This window comes from Rhinoderma darwinii, chromosome 3 (genome assembly GCF_050947455.1).
Source record: "Rhinoderma darwinii isolate aRhiDar2 chromosome 3, aRhiDar2.hap1, whole genome shotgun sequence".
NCBI lineage: Eukaryota > Metazoa > Chordata > Amphibia > Anura > Rhinodermatidae > Rhinoderma > Rhinoderma darwinii.
The window spans coordinates 192,526,848-192,549,136 of NC_134689.1; the positions used below are offsets into that span (position 1 = coordinate 192,526,848).

Sequence of the window (22,289 nt, forward strand, 5' to 3'; positions counted from 1 at the left end):
TTTTCCGTCTAAGTGGTATGATAAGCTGTAGTTTTTAATAATACCATTTTGGTGTAAATGCGACGGTTTGATCACTTTTTATTTCATTTTTTGTGGGAGATTAGGTGACCAAAAAATAGAGATTCTGGCGTCAACAATTTATTTATTTTTTTACGCCGTTTCTCCATGCGGGTTAAATAATGATATATTGTAATAGTTCAGACTTTTACGGACGCTGCGATACCGATTATCTTTATTTATTTTTTTACTATGCTCTAGGGGGAAAATGGGAAAAGGGGGATTTTTTGAACTTTTAATTTATTTTTTAGTTCCCCTAGGGGACTTTAACTAGCGATCGTTAGATCGCTTGCACGATATACTGCAATACTAATGTATTGCAGTATATCGTGATTCTGACAGGCAACTATTAAGCCCTGCCGGAGACCCCTAAATAAATCAAGAATTCAGATCAGACCCCCTAAATTATTCCATACGCCAGACCAGACCCCTAAATTAAGATTCTACACGAGACCCTAGCGTATACTCACCCCAGAACTCCTAAACTATTACAGTCCACAGACCTGACCCCCCCCCCCCCCAAACGAATACAGACCCCAGAACAGAAACACTAAATAAAGAGTTTTAACAGTTAGAAGCCCTGCACACGAAGTAATGAACTCCAAAAACAGCAACTCCGTTATAGATTGGGTGCACGCCTCTTCAGAATCCTCATTCCAGATTCTACAATGCTAGCAAGAATAACGTTTTAGGGTATGTTCACATAGCTTATTTTCGTGTCGTAAACGGACGAAAAATCGGAAGCAGAACGCCTCCAAACATCTGCCCATTGATTCCAATGGGAAAACGGCGTGACGTTCCGTTTTTTTTTACACTCCAGCTTTGAAAAACGGCCGCGAAAAAGAAGCGCATGTCACTTCTTGGGACGTTTTTGGGGCCATTTTTCATTGACTCTATTGAAAAACAGCTCCAAAAACGGCTGTAAAAAAGGCAGCAAAAATCTCGAGTGGCTTAAAAGATGTCTAAAAATCAGGAGCTGTTTTCCCTTGAAAACCGCTCCGTATTTTCAGACTTTTTTGAGTTTGTGTGTGCACATACCCTAATACTGCACTCCATATTGTAAATATGAATTTTTTATTTATTTATATACACATGTAGCCTACATGGGTGAATAAAACCTTTTTTTTCATCTTTAGAACTTTGAGTGCTGTATCAGACTTTATTATTGCAAGCCCTGCAATTTGACTTTGTCTGCAGGTCCTGCACACAGCAGTTTCGGCATGTTTTCTGCTGCGATTTGCGGCAAAAACCATGCCAAAACTGCAATGTCCTTTTAACTGTTTGGACAGCCGTGGGCGGCCTGCTGTAGCATCTCAATCAGACTTAGCCACTCCAAAACACAAACATGCTTCTGTTTCAACCATTCAGGTTATTGTCTGTTGCATTACGTCTCTTCAGCTTGACATCATGGACTGCTGCCCTTACATTCTTTTTGAAAATATTTTGATACACTACTAAATTCGCAAAGGCGTCCAGGCCCTGAAAAGCATCCCCAAACCATGATGCCCCCTCCACCTTGCTTCACAGTTGGGATGAGGTTTTGGTGTGCAGTGCCCTTTTTTTCCCTTCAAACATAACATTGTGCATTTGTGCTAAAAAGTTACACTTTTGTCTCCTCTATCAATAGAACATTTTCCCTGAAGCATTTTAGTAGATTAGGAGGTTTTGTAGTATGTAGAGTCTTTTACTCTTGGGTTCTTTCTCATCTCTTTTAAGCTTGCCTGTTGTGCTCTTGGAGTGATCATAACAGGACGCCCACTCATAGGGAAAGTCCTGAATTTTCTCCATTTGTAGACAATTTGTCTAATTGTGAATTGTTGTATACCCAGCTCTTTAGCAAAGCTTTTGTAGCCTTTTTCAGCTTCCTGCGTCTCTATCACATCGTCTGAAAGTCGTCGTTTGTCTCGAGGCATGGTTCACACTAACCATCTTTCTTTAGAAGAACATATTTGTCAAGCTTTGTGTGCCTTTTAATTATTGGGCAGCGCACCTGTAAAACAAACACTTCCTATCACCTCTTCTTAAAGGGAATGTGTCGCTAGAATTTTTTTATTTTTTTTTCAGTTAAACAGTTAGTATATAAGTGATTACACATTGTTTTAATTTTTTCACAAGTCAGGAAATTTTATAAATTAGATTCTAATTTATAACATTTCCATGTGCTGGTCACTAGAGGGAGCAGTTCCCAAAATTGCAGCATTGGCAATGTGGTAAAGCAACCTCATTGCTTTATGCTGCAAATTTGGCGTAGACACACTCGCTCTAGTGTCCTCACACAATCCCCCCTCCCTTATTCTGGCTAGTGCCAGGAGAAGGAGGAGGTTGAATCTTCAAACCTCCTACACTGTGTGCCGCCATTTTCTGAGAGAATGCACAGTGTAGGAGGATTAGATACAGTGCTAATCAGACAGTATAACGCAAACATACACGAACGTAAAACACACATCACATACACAAACATAACTTACCTGCTCCTGCCACCTCCGCTCCTATACCTTGCGTCTTTGCTGCCTTGAACATATGGGCGGAAGTCGTCATCTTACTGTCCGACCGAGGCTTCCGGTCCACATGAAAATGGTGCCGGATTTCGCTCTGCCAAAGACCTTCCTTTTGGACTGTGTAAGAGCGGCGCATGCCGCTCCCACACAGACGGCGTACGCTATAGTGAATGGAACGGCTCCCGTTTGCATTCTCTATGGGGATGTATGTGCCGTATTCCATCTCTGTATGTGTCGTTAATCGACACATACAGAGATGAAAAAAAGAATGGCAGCCCCCATAGAGAAGTAAAAGTAAGAATAAAGTAAAAAATAAAACACGAGAACACAAATAAATAAAATTTATTTTAATATCAAACTAAAAACAATATTATATAAAAAAATAAATAACTTTCGTGACACCTTCCCTTTAATTGAAACACCTTTTACAAATTAGCTCTTGGAGAAGTCATTACCACAGCGGTTCACTTACTTTTTCTCCCTGCACTGTGGATGTTTACTCTAAGTGCTCGACAAAAAGACGTGAACACTACAACTGTTTGTGTGTTGTTAGATTGTGTTTATATCAAATTGTGAGTTAGGCTATGTTCACATCTGCGTCAGGGCTCCGTTCTGTCTGAGCTTTCCGTCGGAACGGAGCCCTGACTGACACAAACTGAAACCAAAGGTTTCCGTTTCCATCACCATTGATTTCAATGGTGACGGATCCGGTGCCAATGGTTTCAGTTTGTCTTCGTTGTGCAAGGGTTCCATCATTTTGACTGGATGAATACCGTAGTCGATTACAGTATTCATCCCGTCAAAATGACGGAACTCTTGCATAATGAAACAAACTGAAACCATTGGCACTGGATCCGTCACTATTGAAATCAAAGGGGATGGAAACGGAAACCATTGATTTCAGTTTGTGTCAGTCAGGGCTCCGTTCCAACGGAAAGCTCAGACGGAACGTTGGAACGGAGCCGTGACATAGATGCGAACGAAGCCTTAGATAACAATCCAACCATATTTTATTTGCAGAAATCCAGATATTTCCAAAGGGTTCACTTTTTCTAAAAATATTTTTTTTAATGTCAAAGGTGTCCATAGCCTCTAACCCTTTTAACGGCATTCTAATAATATGGCGCTGACACAGAAGCTTGAGCCCACACTATATGCGGCAGGTGTTGGCGGTTTCAGATACTCGTCTGCAATGGCCTGGATTAGAGAGAACTCCAAACCCAGCTATTTCACCCATCAGATGCTGCTGCAAATAGTGACCGTGGCATCTGAGTGGTTAGACTCCCTTAATCACGGCCCCCACTTCGATATCGCGGGATTCTGATCTATTGCCATTGCAGCCGGAGGCCTATTGAAGTCCTCCTGATCTGCCTTTGTCCTACTAATAAGCAACAGCAGAGCACATCAATAGGCAATACACTGCAATACATAAATATTTTTCATGAGCGATATAATGTTCACATGGTAAAGTCCCCTAGGGCAACAAAATGAAAACCGTAAAAAAAAAAACACCGCTTAAAAATAAACAATAAAAAAAAAATTGTTAATTGGTATCGCCACGTCTGTAAAAGTCAGAACTTTTAAAATATAACGTTATTTAACCAACAGGTTGAGTGCTGTAGGGGAAAAAAATTCTCAACTTGCTTCCTCCAAAAAATGGAATAAAAAGTAATCAAAAAGCCGTATGTACAACTAAAATTGCACCTTTAAAAACTACAACCGGCACTGGAAAAAATAAGTGCTCTCACAGATCCATCAACCGAAAAAAAATTATTGGTCTCAGAATATGGCGACATTAAACAATTTTTTCTTTTTTAACAAATTATTTTGTGAATGTAGTAAAACATTAAAAAAACTGTGTAAATATGGTACCGCCGTAATCATACTGTCCTGCAGAATAAAGTTAAAGTAATTTTGTACCCCACCAAGAAACAAAACCCAAAAAACGACATTACATTAAAACCAATAAAAAAAATTACAACTCGTTCCGCAAAAAACAAACCCTTAAACGACTGTGTCGATGGAAAAATACTAAATTATGGCTATTGGAATTTGAAGAGGCAAAGGCAAAAACAAGAATTGGCTGTGTCCTTATGGAATTAACGTTTGTTACAGTTTTGTAAAGTATATAGTGTTGTAGCTATATTAACCTATGTCAGCATGTGTTGTTCACCTTGTTGACCAAATTAAAGTGTGAACATTTCAGTACATGCCTTTACTGTGATAAACACATTTTTATTGTTCTTTTTTTACAGTCACATTGATACTTTTACCACACATTGGATGGGTTTGGTTGAGTACTCCTAAATTCAATCCTAAGAAATTGTGTTATATCTGTATTCTGTTTCAAGTTCACACATTTGGTGTATTATAACGTAATATTTTTGTCTTTAGTTTACACCAAAAGCTGCACCCCTGAATGGAGGTATACTGCTCACTATAATGGGATCAAACTTGGGAATAACTTCGGACGATGTAGAAGAAATTAAAGTTGCTGGTGTGTCCTGTACGTTTAAGCCAGAAAGCTATTCTGTTTCTACCCGGTGAGTTTATCTGGTCAATTTCCAATCTTATATTGTATAAAAATAATTGTAATACGCACACATCCCAACATTTAAATTCCTATTCGTGGGCTATTTAAAAGGCCTGCCATAGAACCAGTGGACACCCACAAAACCTCCCAGAAATGCCAACTAGGGTGGGTACCTCTTCCCAATTGATGTTTGTTTTACTGGACAATCTTGCGAAAAACAGGACAGTTGGAAGATATGAATATGTATAATTGCAAGTTAAAGGTTACTAGCAGCATTGTTTTTTAAGCTTCGTGGTAACATACAATTGATTAAGATTCTAGGTGCTCAAAAGAAATGTGTATGATAACACAGGGTCCACCATTGACTATAGGTTATGGTCAAATCTCCCCTCCTGCCCTTCCCTGCACAGTGACATCTGCACAGGTCACAGAGCATACCTCTCTCATAGAAGTCCAATGGTTTATCACCAGACTGTTTCCTATAGCCCATGTGATTGATGTAAAGCATATCTCTGAATGTTAATAGAGCAGAGAAGTAGCTGAGGCAAGATGGTCATCCACATAATCATGTGCAGAAAATAGAATGAAAAAATCTACAATCCGAGAATAAAAACATGCATAAAAAAATGTTTCACGATCTGGTTTTGATTAGTAAAAATAAATTATGGGACCTACCCTTCCCATCTTTAATGCGAATCCTAAAGTTAAAATGCATTACTGTACCACATCTGCTTTACGCTCTGTTCCCAGTTGTACTGTGTGATATATGAACAGTTTTCTTATTGTGTGAAGACCACTGGACAACTACAGTTAACCATGCACATTAGTTTCCCAAAACAATATTTTGCAGAATTAATCTGTTTATCCAATCTATCTACCAATGCATATAAGATAAATTTTGTACAGATTTGTCTTGCAATAATTTATTCTGGTCACTAAACTCAAATGTAAAGAATGTGCCCAACGATCATCTGCCTGTGTTATGCAGGGTGGCATGCAGGCATTCTAGAAAAGGAGTACATGCCAAAACGAAGCATTAGCCTTCACAAATATTAAATAGGGTAAGTTTTTTTTTTTTTTTGTTTTTTTTCTGACACGTTCCGTGTCTTTGCTCAGCCAGCGCTTCCGGCTGAAGAAAGGCACGGCGCGTTATCAACTACATTTACAGGCAGTGGGCAGGGCAGATGTTTCATGAGCTCTTCAGAGCTCCGCCTCCTCTGGTGCCGCCGCCTGTAAACCTAGTTGATGACGTGCCTTGCCTCTGCTCAGCCGGAAGTGCAGGCTGAGCAAAGACACGGAACGTCATCAATCATAGTACACACCCCCTCCTCCTGCTGTCTCGTCGCACATACCTCCTCCTTCTTCACTCTTAGGGTATGTGCACACACACTAATTACATCCGTAATTGACGGACGTATTTCGGCCGCAAGTACCGGACCGAACACAGTGCAGGGAGCCGGGCTCCTAGCATCATAGTTATGTACGATGCTAGGAGTCCCTGCCTCGCTGCAGGACAACTGTCCCGTAGTGTAATCATGTTTTCAGTACGTGACAGTGGTCCTGCAGCGAGGCAGGGACTCCTAGCATCGTACATAAGTATGATGCTAGGAGCCCGGCTCCCTGCACTGTGTTCGGTCCGGGACTTGCGGCCGAAATACGTCCGTCAATTACGGACGTAATTAGTGTGTGTTCACATACCCTTAGAGCTCCCGCACTGCCTGTAAAGGTAGTTATTGACGCACCGTGCCTCTCTTCAGCCGGAAGTGCTGGCTGATCAAAGACACGGAGCGTCGTCTCTCCTAGTACACGCCCCCTGCTCTTTCTACTCTGATGTAGAAGGAGGAGGGGGCGGCGTTGTTCCTCAATCTCCACGCGCCCCGATGGTTACATAAAGACAGGGCTGATGGGGTTACATGACCCTCATCATCCCTGTATGTGACCCCCAACAGCCCTGTGGATTACGCCCAACAGCCCTGTGGATTACGCCCAACAGCCCTGTGGATTACGCCCAACAGCCCTGTTAGCGGTGCACGCTATTGAGCACCGCACCTGAAGGGTTAAACGGGTGAGATTGATACTAATATCGATCTCACCCGGTCGAGCAGGGACGCCCCCAGCCCTCAGCTGCAGCTGAGAGGAGGGAGATTTGACAGCTCCCTGCTCTGTTTACTTTATTCTGATGCAGCGCCGTAGAAAGGCTATTGCATCAGAATATAGCCCACTAATGACCGCCGTGAAAAGGCTTATCGGTGGTCATTAAGGGGTTAAGCAACAGAAAGGGACACTAATGGGACAATAAATGACAAATGGGCACCACTTGCCATTTATCTTGCCTTTGGTGCCCTTCACTTCAGTGTCCACTGGATGCACATTCGTTTTATTTTTATTGCCTCTTCAGCACCGTTCTGTCACAAAAAGGCACTAAAATTAAACTGAGCTTGTATACATAAATTTAGAAAGGTACTACAGTACAACGGAGGGCAGCAGTGGAAAATGAGTGTCTGTGTAACGGAGGTCTTTCTTCAGAAAATACCAATTTGGCCCCAGGTGCTGTCTACTGCTGCAGCACCTTCCCAGGCAGCTCCACGTGGTACACCTGGCACACACGACTACTCCCCAGTCCTCCTGCTCTCTCATCATTTACCTCTCGCTCCCTTCCTGCTTACCGATGCTTTCCCTCACTGCAGGTTTCCTCCCCTTTCATGGCAGAGAATCGTTGTGTTGGCACATGGTTCTGACGCTCTGCTTGTGCCCCGGCTGGCTCCCCCGGTGTGTACTTTTGAACCTCGGGCCCCTGACGGACGGCAAAAGTGGACATATAAAGGCTGAATGATTTCTAGCATGGTTTTTGCTGTAGATATTTTGTAAATGCATATTAATGTTTATTTAGTTTTTTAAATTTTTGCTACGTCTGTGTGTCATGCTTCGAGCTAAATAAACAATTCTAGCAGAAGTTTGTGGGCTTTTCCTTCGTAGCAGTGTGTCACAGGATAATAAGGTGTCGATGAATGGACTGAATAACTTGGTACATTTTCAGGAAAGGATTTGCAGATATCTTGTTAATTGTGTTTTTTCTGTTGGGAATAATTTAACAGCATTTCAAAGTGAGAGACTCTGCGCTGATCTTGGGCCTAACACCTTCAGTATTGCTGTCTGTCGATGATTAGATTTGTTTGTGGTTAATGAGCTACTACTATTATAACGCTTCTTAATGCATTTAGAGGAAAGTCGTTTGCTAATTTCCATTGTTAAAACTACAGAAAGCATACAGTTGGAATAGTGATTATGAGGACTGTGTTTGTCTTGCAGTTTAATAGTGAGTCTAAGTTAGAGTTTTGCCATTTGCCAAGTACTCCACAATGTCAAGGCATCCGTTTTAACAGATATTAATGTGTGCTAATAACTTAACCACTAAAAATAATGGAACATTAAGTCTCCATTTGTTTTACTGGGTAGGAATAACAGCAGACTGAAGTATTCTGGCTGCTAAAACAAACATGGGATACCTGATCGGACTAACTGATGACACTTGCCATCCAGAAAAAAACACATAGAAACCAACAGGGGCGCTTAAACACTAAGACGAGAAATGAATGCTGAAGGAAAAACACACACACCGTTGGTTTCCGAAATATGTAGAAAACCCTGCAGACTGACAAATGGTCTTGTAGAGAGCACAGGTGTTAGTTTCCACCCAATCCCTTTCATTTTTGACTGTCACTTGACTGAGGGGGTGGAGCTCAATGTTCCTGGTCTTCTATGGCTGACAACAGTGGGGGGAGGGTGCTGCTGCCCTATGTTGTCTTGACACTGGATTGTCAAAAGTGGGGGGGAATGACTGTTTTCCTGGGACATATAAATTATAACGGAACAGAATACTGCAAAGACCAATGCAAATGTTATTAGCTGTTACCAATAGCAACATTGCTTTTATTCATATTTTCTGAAACGTTATTCCAGTCCATTGTGTATGAGGATGTCACATAGCATGACAGCATTTGCAGATTTTGCATGGTAGATTTGACTTACTGCATATATATAACCTTTTATTTTGTGTTCAGCAGTCTCACGTCATTTTCTGGTTTTATATTTGAAGGGTTGTATGTGAAGTTGGACCAGCACATTCCGCTCAGTCTGGAAACATTAATATATTGGTAAATAAAAAGGATGGAGTCTCTCCAAGCAGTCTTACGTTTACATATCAGGTAAATATAGGTGTTTTATGAGTGCCATCTTGTTCACTTTGGAAATTCTGTCATTAGGAATAATTGTTTTGTGGTTTTTTCTTTATTAGTTTCGTTCTTTTTTTTCATCTGTTTTCTGCAACACCTTAACTAAGAAAATAATTTTTAGCAGTAAACTTTACTATAATGACACGCTGTGCAGCACCCAGCCAACATGAACACTATTGTTTGTAGTTTCCATATACAGTTGTAAGGATTAAAAACCAGTGCAATACAAATATGACCTGGAAGAGGTGTAAGGCAAAAACAGCCTACTAGAGAAATGAGGCAATGTCTGCACTTACTATATGTCGATATTTTGCTTTTCACGATTTGTTATCAGTCCGTATACTACTTTGTTTTATATTGTTTGTAATGTGAAACATGAATATAAGAAAGTTAGACTTTTCAATGGTAGTTCTGTTGTATCTTCAACATTGACAAGTGACTGCAAAGAATGCCCCAGGATGTGAACTATGATGATCAAGATTCTGCTGCAGTAACATTTCCCACGTTCCTATCATAACTAGAGGCAATGCAAATGAGTATGTGAGTTGCAGACTGATGCTGACACCACTGCAGTGGCTGCTTCCGATTTGAGCTCTGTGCATCCTTTGTGTCGGAGGATACTGTCCGCTTCAGATGAGGGTACCAACAAGCTGTCTACTTCTCTTGGCTCCCTTCCTAGTACATACAGGAAGTGTGGAATTTCTGATGTTCCCTGGCACAGTAGCTTTAGATCAAAGCTGGCATCTGCCCTTTTGGGATTGCTCAAAGCTTCTGTGTGCTTCTTCTTTCATTTATAGGATATGATAATACAGTTGTTTCTAACTTTCCTGAAAGTTCTCAACAGAAGGCAACTTTTTAGTTTTTTTTCTCTGACTTCTACATTTTCACAAAATACTACTATTCTAAATATTTAACCGTTATGTTCCAAACCAGAGAGGTGAAAGTTTACCCTACCCTGTCGGTCCGATGCAATCCTTCTCGCTATCAACAATTACTTCACATCTTAATGATCGGCTCTAATGTTCATTGATTAGTAGAGCACGTGGTGAGGTCATTGAGCAGAGATATACAATATACACCGCAATTTAGGCAGAAAAAGAAACTCTTTAAAAACATTTTTTTTTATTGTAGTATATACTTAAGTAAAATATTATTCTGGAACATACAGTCCACTTTACTGCACAATTAGTTTTTTACTACCTAAAAAGAATGGGGAAATGTATCATTTATTTAGTTAATGAAGTAATTTAATTTGAATGTGTACAATGACCTAATGTACTTTTTTCACTTTAAGGAACCAGAACCGACATCCGTGACACCAGTGGAAGGTGTACTTGCAGGGGGAACGTATATTACAATATCTGGCAAAAAATTAGAAACTGGATCAGAAAATGATGTTCAAGTGTCTCTTGATGGTTTCCCTTGTACAGTGTATGTAGTATTTAAAATGAAAATCCTGTACCTTGCCTCTCAGCTGTATAGTTGTTTTCTTTGTAATACGTTCGTAGTGTGTCCTGAAAAAATATTTCTGACTTGAAATTTGTAGTAGATCACTACAACAAGCAGGCGGAAGCATGCATACCAGGAACACTGCATAAATGGGTCATAGTTTTGCAAAGATTTGCAGAATCTTAAATAGGACATGAGAATTAATTAGAATAGAAGGGAATTTCACGGACTGCCTGGATTAACTGAGGCGAGCAAATGGTTAGTGCACTGTTTAGGGCAGTTTACAATGGGAATTGGCTCTACACCAGATGCCTACCAAATTATGTTTGAAGGTTACCCTAATCGGGGCATTCAATCATGAGCACAAAATCATCTGCAGACTACAACTAGTTTGTTTTGTTTTTCTACAAATTTTTTAACTCTTCTTCCCTGGATGATTGTAAGTTATGTGTTTAAGGCCGGATTTACACAAGCGTGTGACTTTTGCACACGCAAAAAACACAGCGTTTTTCCCGCACAAAAGGTATTTAACAGCTCCGTGTGTCAGCAGCGTATGATGCGTGGCTGCGTGATTTTCGCACAGCCGCCATCATTATGACACACTGTATGTTTGTAAACTGAACAGCACGTGGTGCTTTTCTGTTTTCATTCATACTTTTTACTGATGTTGCGCGAATCACGCGCGTCACGTGGAAGTGCTTCCGTGTGCTGCACGTGATTTTCACGCACCCATTGACTTCAATGGGTGCGTGATGCGCGAACAATGCACAAATAACGGACATGTCGTGAGTTTTACGCAGCAGATACGCTGCGTGAAACTCACGGACAGTCTGCACGGCCCCATAGACTAACATAGGTCCGTGCGAGGCGCGTGAAAATCACACGCGTTGCACGGACGTATATCACGTTCGTCTAAATAAGCCCTAAGGCTGCTTTCACACAGCAGTATTTTCCATGTTTTGGACTCCTGGTTTTGGCTTCCAAATACTGATTCAAAATACTGCCGTGTGAAAGTGGCCTACTACTTGGTTTGTCAACAGAGACTAAATGAGTATCTGGAAAAGCAACCAAATCCTTTTGACTTCTAAACAAAAAGTTTTAATTATAACCAACTCTGAAATCAAAAACGTAAGTGGCATCTGTTAGCAATATGGCAATGGCTGTATTTTAAGAGTGACGACTATGCATAATTCTGAGAGGGTCAATAGCTAACTGAAATGCAGTGAGAATGAAGGGGTTACTGTGCTGCTCACCAGAAACGTTGACTTCAGGCTGCGCAGGAGAACTTGCCAAATTGTTCCAGCTGGCCCTGCTGTATTCTGAAGCTTTGCTCAGAGATTTGCCAATTTGGCTGAAGTGATTACTAACAAATGCTCCATGATTTTAAAATCCTTTTTAAGTTCAGCCAATCCCACACCAGATAACGTAGATAATGTTCATGTCTGCAAATCAAACAAGGTACTTTATATGCTCTGTTCCACAATATGTAAGAGGACACCGTACTTCATTATATTAGTCTACAAGGAAAAAAAATACCCTTTTTCAAATTGAATGTGAAAACTAAAATGTAGTACGGTGACTTTTCTTAATCCGGTATTTCATAATTCAAAGGCTTTGTAATCGTTTTTTTTTATTTTGGTCCTTTTAGTGAGAGTACTTTTTTTTTTTTTTTATTCTTTCTTTAAGGTCTTATTCACACGAACGTGTCCGTTTTGAGCGCGTAAAAAATGCAACGTTTTTCCTGCGTTGCAGTTCCGTGTGACATCTGTGTATGGTGCGTGTCTGCGTTGTTTACGCGCGTATGTCATGCGTTTCACGTCAGCAAAATAAACTGAAGGTGGTTTTCTTTTTCAAAATCATTTCTTTAGCAACTGTTGCATGAATCACGCACAGCATACGGATGTGCGTCCGTGTGCTGTCCGTGATTTTCACGCACCCATTGACTTCAATGGGTGCGTGATGCGCAAAAAACGCACAAGTATAGGACATGCAGTAAGTTTCACGCAGCGGACACATGCTGCGTGAAAAATACGGAATGTCTGAATGGCCCCATTGACTTGCATAGGTCCATGTGAGGTGCGTTATTTTCACGCGCGTAACACGGACGTGAAATCCGCTCGTGTGAATTAGGCCTAATGGACACTTCGGAGCCCTGAGCCGGTACAGCAGTACATGCTCTATCATAATCCGTATCTACAGAGGTATTCTTCCCTAGAAGCAATGTTTCTAGCATAGAATACATCTGTACATACAAAATCCTGTGGAGCATGCCATGATTTTTTTTCCCCTTTTAAATGTACCAAATGTGTTAGTTGGGGCACTACTGATGTAAATGCTTCCACCTTATTTATTCATGAATGGCACTTTTGAAATCCAGACTTGTTCCAATTATCCAAGATTATTCCTGTATTGTTTTATTTGGCAATTAATTATCCTAGTTAACCTCGAGGAGATCTTAACTCCCATATGGTTTGTCTATTTTTCCTGTGGAAGATATGAGGCGTGAAGGATTCACTTTTTTAAGGCATAGCGCTTGTTCACTAGTCATTTCATTGAAGAGCATTACCTAGCTGTTCAGTATCCCCCTCCTCACATGATGTTTTGTTTTTTCTCATAGCATTTCATTTGGTACAGAAATAATCTGCATTACAAGTCAAGCAAAGAAAGAAGGAAGTGTCAAAGTGAAGTTGTCCTATGGTACAAACACCGTAAAGGAAGCTGGAACGTTTACATACAAAAGCAATCCCATCATTTCCCAGTTTAACCCTGATTGCAGTTTTGCCAGGTATTTAACTTTATCTGCTGCAAGTTCTAAATCTTTGCAAACTTTTATTTCTAGTTAATTTAATACTGTCACTTCCATAAAATGTACTGGATGTTATTCCTATATGAATAGAGGCATGATCTATTAGAGATTTGATCTGTGCATTATTTTGTAGCAATTTACTTTACAAGCCTTAAAGGGGTTTTTCAGTCCCAAAAAATTGATGGCCTATCCTTAGTATAGGCCATCAATATCTGATCAGTCGGGGTCTGACTCCCGGCATCCCTGCCGATCAGTTGTTTTGAAGGGGCCACAGCTCTCGTATGAGCGCTGCTTTCCCTTCATTTCCTTTTACTGCTGACAATGAATCGCCGCGATTCACAGTATTACAGCCTCTCCCATTCACTTCAATGGGAGAAGGCTGCAATACTGATAACTGCTGCTACAAGTGTCTCAGTGATTCAAAGTGTGAGCAGTAAAAGAAATAAAAAGGAAGCAGCGATATCTGCGGCCCCTTCAAAACAGCTGATCGGTGGGAGTGCTGGGAGTCGGACCCCCTACTGATCAGATATTGGTGACCTATCTTGAGAATAGGCCATCCATTTTTTTGGAACTTGATAACCCCCTTTAAAGTCCACCATGGAGCTCCACTGATTATTTAGAGGTTTAGTTGCCTCAGCCTTCAATAGTTTAAGTAACTGACAGATGGAGGTGTCCAAGAAAAGCTGTAGTATGGTTAGCACTGGGACTGAATACGCTTATGATTAGTCAATAAAGGTCACGTGTCAATTAAATGACACCAATTTTTAGCTTATTTGCAATGAAAATTCAGCATGAATGTCATAAAGGTCTCTCCCCACTTTTCCCAACACAAATGTTCGTTGTTTGTGTCAGGTAAAAGTGCATGGTGTTTTAATCACATCAACTGCCACCCAAAAAGGTTACAGAGAGAGCTAAACAGTGCTAAAATGCTGCCATAGAGTGCTGATAAAATATCAATATACAGTACTCAAATAATACCCCTATGAAAGGCTGGAATAGTAAATTTTAAAGTGCCCAAATATTTAATGGCATACACTGCCCAAATAATACTGTCAACCAATGGCACAGTAACACCCTATACTGAGCCCAAATAATACCACAAATGCCCAAATAAAACTGCCAAAACTGACTGCAGACACTCGCATGCATTCCCATGCTCACTACATTCATCCACGTACACATGCTCATTCATTTATACATATCTATTAGCACTATTAAACTCACTACAGATAGGCTTGAACATATAGGACCCCTAGATAGTGGTAATGGGGAGTTGGTCACAGGGGATCAAGAGAAGGCAGAGTTACTAAATGGGTTCTTTAGCTCTGTATATACAACAGAAGAAAGCACAGCTGATGTAGCCGGTGCCATTGCTGTTAATACATCAGTTGATATACTGAATTGGCTGAATGTAGATATGGTCCAAGCTAAATAAAATAAATGTACACAAGGCCCCGGGACCAGATGGGTTGCACCCTAGAGTTCTTAAAGAGCTTAGTTCAGTTATTTCTGTCCCCCTCTTGATAATATTTAGAGATTCTCTAGTAACTGGTATAGTGCCAAGGGACTGGCGCAGGGCAAATGTGGTGCCTATTTTCAAAAAGGGCTCTAGGTCTTCGCCGGGTAATTATAGACCAGTAAGCTTAACATCCATCATGGGGAAAATATTTGAGGGGTTATTGAGGGACTATATACAGGATTATGTGACAAATAGTATTATAAGTGACAGCCAGCACGGTTTTACTAAGGACAGAAGTTGTCAAACTAACCTGATCTGTTTTTATCAAGAGGTGAGCAGAAGCCTAGACAGAGGGGCCGCTGTGGATATAGTGTTTTTGGACTTTGCAAAGGCATTTGACACTGTCCCTCATAGATGTCTAATTGGTAAATTAAGGACTATAGGTTTAGAAAGTATAGTTTGTAATTGGACTGAGAATTGGCTCAAGGACCGTATCCAGAGAGTTGTGGTTAATGATTCCTACTCTGAATGGTCCCCGGTTATAAGTGGTGTACCCCAGGGTTCAGTGCTGGGACCACTATTATTCAACTTATTTATCAATGATCTAGAGGATGGGATTAATAGCACTATTTCTATTTTTGCAGATGACACCAAGCTATGTAGTATTGTTCAGTCTATAGAAGATGTTAGTAAATTGCAAGCTGATTTGGACACACTAGGTGTTTGAGCGTCCACCTGGCAAATGAGGTTTAATGTAGATAAATGTCAAGTTATGCGTCTGGGTACCAACAACCTGCATGCATCATATGTCCTAGGGGGGAGCGACACTGTGGGAGTCACTTGTTGAGAAGGTTCTGGGTGTACTTGTAAATCATAAACTAAATAACAGCATGCAATGTCAATCAGCTGCTTCAAAGGCCAACAAGATATTGTGTATTAAAATGAGGCATGGACTCACGGGACAGGGATAGTGAGGTCTCATCTAGAATATGCAGTTCAGTTCTGGGCTCCAGTTCATAGAAAAGATGCCCTGAAGTTGGAAAAAAAAACGAAAAAGCGCAACGAAGCTAATAATGGGCATGGAGAATCTAAGTTATGAGGAAAGATTAAAAGAATTAAACCTATTTAGCCTTGAAAAAAGATGACTAAGTGGGCAACGGGACATGATTAACTTATATAAATATATTAATAGCACATACAAAAAATATGGTGAAATCCTGTTCCATGTAAAACCAGCTCAAAAAACAAGGGGGCACTCCCTCCGTCTGGATAAAAAAAGGTTGAACCTGCGGAGGCGACAAGCCTTCTTTACTGTGAGAACGGTGAATCTATGGAATAGTCTACCGCAGGAGCTGGTCACAGCAGGGACAGTAGATGGCTCTAAAAAAAAAAGCTTAGATAATTTCCTAGAACAAAAAAAATATTAGCTCCTATGTGTAGAAATTTTTCCCTTCCCTTTTTCCCATCCCTTGGTTGAACTTGATGGATGTGTATTTTTTCAACCGTACTAACTATGTAACACTTATTGCCTACAGGCATGCACAGATGCACCAACTAATATTCACATTCACTCCAGACTAGGCAGAAACGAGACAATTTTTTTTTTTTACAGTAGCTTCTGCTGTTGCTCCCATTAGACAACTGCTTAGAAATCGGGCACGGCCGTGTGCATGAGGCCTAAAACCAGAGATTGTGCAGCATTAATTTAGGTGTAACTGATACATCATGGATGGAAGACAGGACCACTGGATGGTAGTCTTCCAAGTCTCACACATTGATAAATTGTGCTGATTACTTATTGTTGCTGTCCAGCAGTCCTGGATTCCCTGTACGCTATATACTTTGTGTGCAGACAGGGCATTGCAGTGATTTCCTCTAGGTGTACAAAGTATACAGCGTGTAGGTAAGCCAGGACTGCTGGACAGCAACATTCAGCAGCGAATCTGTGTGATGTGTAGTACCCCGCAAGCTAAGCTGTTAACAGGTTCTTAACCAACTGCCTTTCGACCGTTACAATGGCTGCACTATAAACATTTTACTTATTATGCCACCCCCAGGAATTCTTCCTTCCTAGGCACCCACCCGCTCACAAGTGCCTAGTGGCAAATAAGGTCCTGATTATGGTGGTTGAGTTTTAAAACGAGCTGAAAAGTTTACCTACAGTAGAATAATTTATCGTAGTTTTCTGCATGTTCTGCTCCAGAAATATAGCGGTTATGATTGTATTATATTATTTCAGCTTTCTTCCCTTCTCTTCTGACAGGAAGCTTCATTCAAAATGCATATCAAAGCTGATCATTTGATGTTCCCTGCCCTAAAGAACACTTTAATAAAGGAGAGAATTGAGCAGCTGCCCCATTAATTCCATATTACATGTCATACCCCACTTTCCAGTTAGGGTAACCAGCTGCCTATGGCAAAGGAGGTGTAACTGTTGTTGTTTGTTTTTCCCACATAAATCAATAGTACAAGCGAATAGAAGCAACTTTGTAAAAAATTAATGATATATATATATATAATCTCTTATGAGAGAAAATTGCCTCTTTCTTCAGCTATCAGGCAGTTCTCCCTCCTGCACTTACCACTCTCTTAATTTACTGCTATAATCTGTATACGGTTAAGCAGAGATTAAGACCGTTTACTGCGGGGTCAGGTTACATGCTGCCCGTAGAAGTTTATGGAGAGGGGGGGCAGGAGGAGGAGGGAGCTACTGGAAAGAGACGGGAGAGAGACACAGATGGATGCTGCTTAGTGTTTTTATCTCACCCAGGTGCTTGGTTCACTGCTACCTACTGCTGTATAATGTCCTCAATGCTGCTGCAGCTTTTAGTAAGTCAAACACTAGTAAGGTGGGATCAATTATTAGTGATTTTTGAGTCCTCTTTTGGGGGAATAGCTTCTAGTAAGTGTTATATCTCACCCCAGTGCTGGATTCTAGTAATACATTTACTAGCAGGTGCAGCAGTAACGTCTGTCTGTCTGTCTGTCTCTCTGCAGCAGCTCTCTCCTTCTGCTCCCCCCTCCCCACTCATAGACTTATATGGGCAACTGTAACCTGACTCTTCAGCGAGCTCTAGCTTGCCCAATTCGGGTTATAGCAGTCAATTCAGAGCGAGTGATCTATGCATTGGGGATTATTTACTTGTAGTATTGATATATGGGAAAAAATGTTTATGATGGTTACACTTCAGATGTAGCCCACGCACCCACGTTCAGGAACTCCTAGGGCCCCAAGTAACTCTAGAGATGCTCTCCTGCAATGTGCACGTCTGTAATGCACAATTTACATAATGATAGGAAAGCTTTGTTATTGAGGTGTTTGTTTTTCAATTTGCCATATTTTCAACTGGTTTACGTACTCAAACATTTTAAATGATGAATCTGACAATTCATGTCGGAATGGCTGTTGACCTAAATTATGAATAGAACTATAGTCTACAAAGTGGTGAGGTAAATTTTTTGATTGTTTTAGTGGAGGAAGACTTATCACAATTTCTGGAATAGGATTTAATCTTGTGCAGAATTTCAGCATGATGGCCACATTGCAATCAGGAAGAGAGAAAAGAGAACTGGATGGACATGGTATCCATATAGTAAGTATTTAACTTCTTAATGTGTCACAACTGAGGCTACAAATTTATATTGTAACATATAGGTTTCCATAGTACAAACGAATGCCGAGAGTTTTCTATAAATATTGTTTTGTTTTTTTATCGAAGGCCTAGTTTACACCGTTTTTTGGTGCGGAAACCGCATCTGAAGAGCCCCAAAAAACATCTGAAACCGCCTTCTATTTATTCCAATGGGATGCGGAGGCCTTTTTTCCTTGGGTTACTTTTAGCGGGGGAAAAAAGCGGCATGTCCTTTCTTGCCGCGGTTCCGCCTCGAACCTCCCATTGAAATTTTGCCCGTGGTCCTCAATGACGGCGGGCGAAAAACGCAGCGAACACCATGGCAAAGGGCAGGCAGGTCAAAATCTGCTTCAAAATTCCTGAAGGAATTTCGAGGCAGATTTTTTCTGCCTGCAAAATACTCTGAACTAGGCTTAAAGGTACTGAATAGCATAGCCTGCTACACTGTTCTGCACTTCAAAGAATGTAAATTTTACTTTGCAGTATTTGTCGTTGATAGAATATGTTGACAAAATCATTTTTCCCCATCGGTTTCCAAAAAGCTAAGGATGTGTTCACATCCGCGTTCGGTTTTCATTGATGGGTTCTGTCAGACTTTTCCGTCGGAGGAACCCATGAACGGAAAGGTAACCGGAAACCATAGCTTCCGTTTGCATTATCATTGATTTCAATGTTAATGCTTCCATTGCAAATTATTTGTGTTTTGTCTCCGTTCCGTAAGGTTTCCGTTATTTTGACGGACTCAATAGCGCCGTCAACTTAGGCTCTGTTTTAATCCGCATCATGGATTCGGTTCATAATGGAGACATGACACTGCAATAGATTTGTTTCCCTCGGTGGCTACAGTATCTTTTACTTCAAGAAGAGCACTGCAGACTACTCCATTCTTGTCATAATATATGCCAGAAACCCTGACAGGCAAAGATGCCAATGTGAACAGAGCCTTATTCAAAAGTGACCACTATGACTCCACGTCCTGTTGTCACTGCAACTGATTAGAAAATGTCTACGTCTTTGTAAACTTTTGCCTTTCGCTCTTACTTCTGATTTACCAGTATATGACAAATTTTACATTCATTTTAATTGTCTTAAAGGTGTTCTTCTATTTCTGTACTGACATAGTTAATAATATTGAAAAAAGACACAGATCTAGAGGAAGGCAAAAACCTGCATGAGGTGGATACCAATTGCCTTATTAGAGAAAAAAATCCTCCTAACTCTTTTAATGGGTTTCCTATGAATCTCATCCATAGTGACACTGCCTGTATGGTCAACACCTATCTGCCCCTGCCTACAGCTGCTCTTTTTGTAGTTTGGGAATTTGAAGATTGTGCATATTATTATTGGTGTACCAAACCCTTTAAAGTGTAGCTAAACGTTCGACAAACTTCTGACATGTCATAGAGACATGTAAGAAGTTTGGATTGGTGGGGGTCCGAGCACTGAGACCCCCACCAATCGCTAGAACGAAGCAGCTGAAGTGCTCGTGTGAGCGCCCATCTGCTTAGTTTCTGTTCGGCTATTTCCGGAAATAAATGTATCGGTGTATGGACTCAATACAAAGTATATGGGCCCGTACACCAATACATCGGCTTTCCGGAAAAACGGACATGTCAGAAGTTTGTCGAACGTTTAGCTACACTTTAAAGGCTATGTAAACACAGGAAGGTTTTTTTGTTTTTGTTTTTTTAAATGTAATGCATGTGTTTCTGAGATTTATTTTTATTTTTTCTAATATACATTCATTAAAATGTTTATTTAGTCTTAGCGCTGCAGCTTATCTGTATACACTATACATAGAATCTGCATAAAGCTCCTGTGTGCCACTGACTAACAATATAACCCTAATACTGATCCCATCTAAGTAGATAAAAAAAAGTCTTCAAAAGTTTCTCTGTCAGCCCCGTACAAAGTAAATGGAGTGGTGGCCGAGTATGGGCAGTAACGCTCCATTTACATAGGGCACTCTGGATCAGTTGGGGTCCCAGTGGTCACCGACGGATCAGACATTTATCATGTATCCTGTGGATGATAAATTATGGGAAAACCCCTTTAACTGCTTTGAGCGCTTCCTCTGGAGGTGGCTGGAGCTGGGAGTGGTCAGAGTCCTCTTGTCCTTTTATTTATTTATTTATATATATATATCTATATCTATATTGTGTGTGTGTGTGTGTGTGTGTGTGTGTGTGTGTGTGTTTTTTATTAACTAGCTTTTCCTTGTCTTGCAAAGAAGAGTTGTCAACTAAGGGTCAGTTCACAGAGTCTTTTTACAAGTTTTTTGACGCGGAAAACGCGCCGAAAATGCCTCCCACTGATTTCAATGGGAGGCGTGTTTTTCCCATGAGCGGAAAAACTGTTTCGCGGGAAAAAGAAGCGACATGCCCTATCTTCGGGCGTTTATGTCTCCGACCTCCCATTGACATGTCTATGGGAGGCAGAGAAAGCGTATTTTGCAGCGTTTTTGCCCGTAGCGCTCAATGGGCACGAGCGAAAACGGCGTGCAGGCAGATCAAACGGAATTTTGAGGCAGAATTTTCTGCCTGTAAAAAAACTCTCTGTAAACATACCCTAACGCTTCCATGCAGTAAAAGTAACATTGTTTTTTCCCATTTGCAGTAAAACTAATAAGGCTAGTACCCAGGGTTTTATGTTGCCTTTAATTCTTCAGTTTGTCATTTTAATGTAATATGCATCTTTTTCCTGAGTGCTATTAACGGTCTGTAAATGTTCCTATTTTAGTATAGCTATACATAGCATGTAATTTTAGATGTCCGCGCTTTTCTTTCTTCTTTACAGGTAGGAAAGCAAGACACTCCTGAAAGTGTCAATGACACAGTAATAATATTCTCCTCTCCTGAAGTATCGGAAAATTACATAAACTCTGTTATTGTAATGATTAAAATGGATGGGTTTAGGCTACCACTGCAGACAACTGAACTCTCTTTCAATTATCTCAAAGATCCGACTTTTGATAACTTCACAGATGGTATCATAAAGCAAGTGAACAATATCATTAATGCCAAGGTAACTATTCTGATTGCATGAGTCTGGTAATAGTGTGGGCACATTTGTGTTTGGGCACCTTCACATGGCAGTATTTTTGGCAGTATTCGTTTTTGCTTCTAAATACTCATGCAAAATACTGACCAAAATAGTGCCCTGTGACATTACTGTATATATGGTGTGTTTGTGTGCATACATAACGGGTTTCCTTTGCTAGCAGCCAAGTTGGTTCTTGTGAAATCCTCTTTTGTGTGATCAGTTGTCAAGTTTTTGATCATTGCCATCTAATTTTGTAATGCATCATGTCAAGCAGCAACCTTTTGGATTACATTTAGATGAATAGCAAACTTTCCCCAGGCCAAAAACTGCAACTCGATTTAGTTAATTCCCTTTTAGTGACCCCTAGTGTCCATTGTCTAATAAGCTATTTTCCTTTTGTTAATGAATTTTATTATTGTAAGTAAATAAATGGCATAGACCAACACATTTGATCTTCTTGATATAACATTTTACTTGATATAACATTTTGCTTACATAAATGTTTATATGAAGAGTACATGCATAGAAGGCTTATTTTTAGGCCACTTTCGTCAATAGCTTACTTTTCCCGCCCATTCTGT

At 40.5% G+C, this 22,289-nt stretch overlaps 1 protein-coding gene and 1 long non-coding RNA gene across 6 annotated transcripts in view; one reads left to right on the forward strand and one right to left on the reverse strand.

The window, feature by feature from the left end:
• Positions 1–22,289, forward strand: part of PLXNB2 (plexin B2) — a 292,432-nt gene that overhangs the window by 229,326 nt on the left and 40,817 nt on the right. For all 5 annotated transcript variants that reach the window (XM_075857182.1, XM_075857181.1, XM_075857183.1 and 2 more), the window contains 6 exons: positions 4,950–5,098; positions 9,185–9,293; positions 10,615–10,751; positions 13,387–13,554; positions 18,507–18,627; positions 21,463–21,690. In XM_075857182.1, coding sequence (XP_075713297.1) covers positions 4,950–5,098; positions 9,185–9,293; positions 10,615–10,751; positions 13,387–13,554; positions 18,507–18,627; positions 21,463–21,690 — 912 coding nt within the window. The remainder of the gene's footprint in view (positions 1–4,949; positions 5,099–9,184; positions 9,294–10,614; positions 10,752–13,386; positions 13,555–18,506; positions 18,628–21,462; positions 21,691–22,289) is intronic.
• LOC142749317 (uncharacterized) overlaps positions 1–22,289 on the reverse strand; it is a 190,920-nt gene that overhangs the window by 25,885 nt on the left and 142,746 nt on the right. The gene's annotated exons all lie outside the window — the stretch shown is intronic.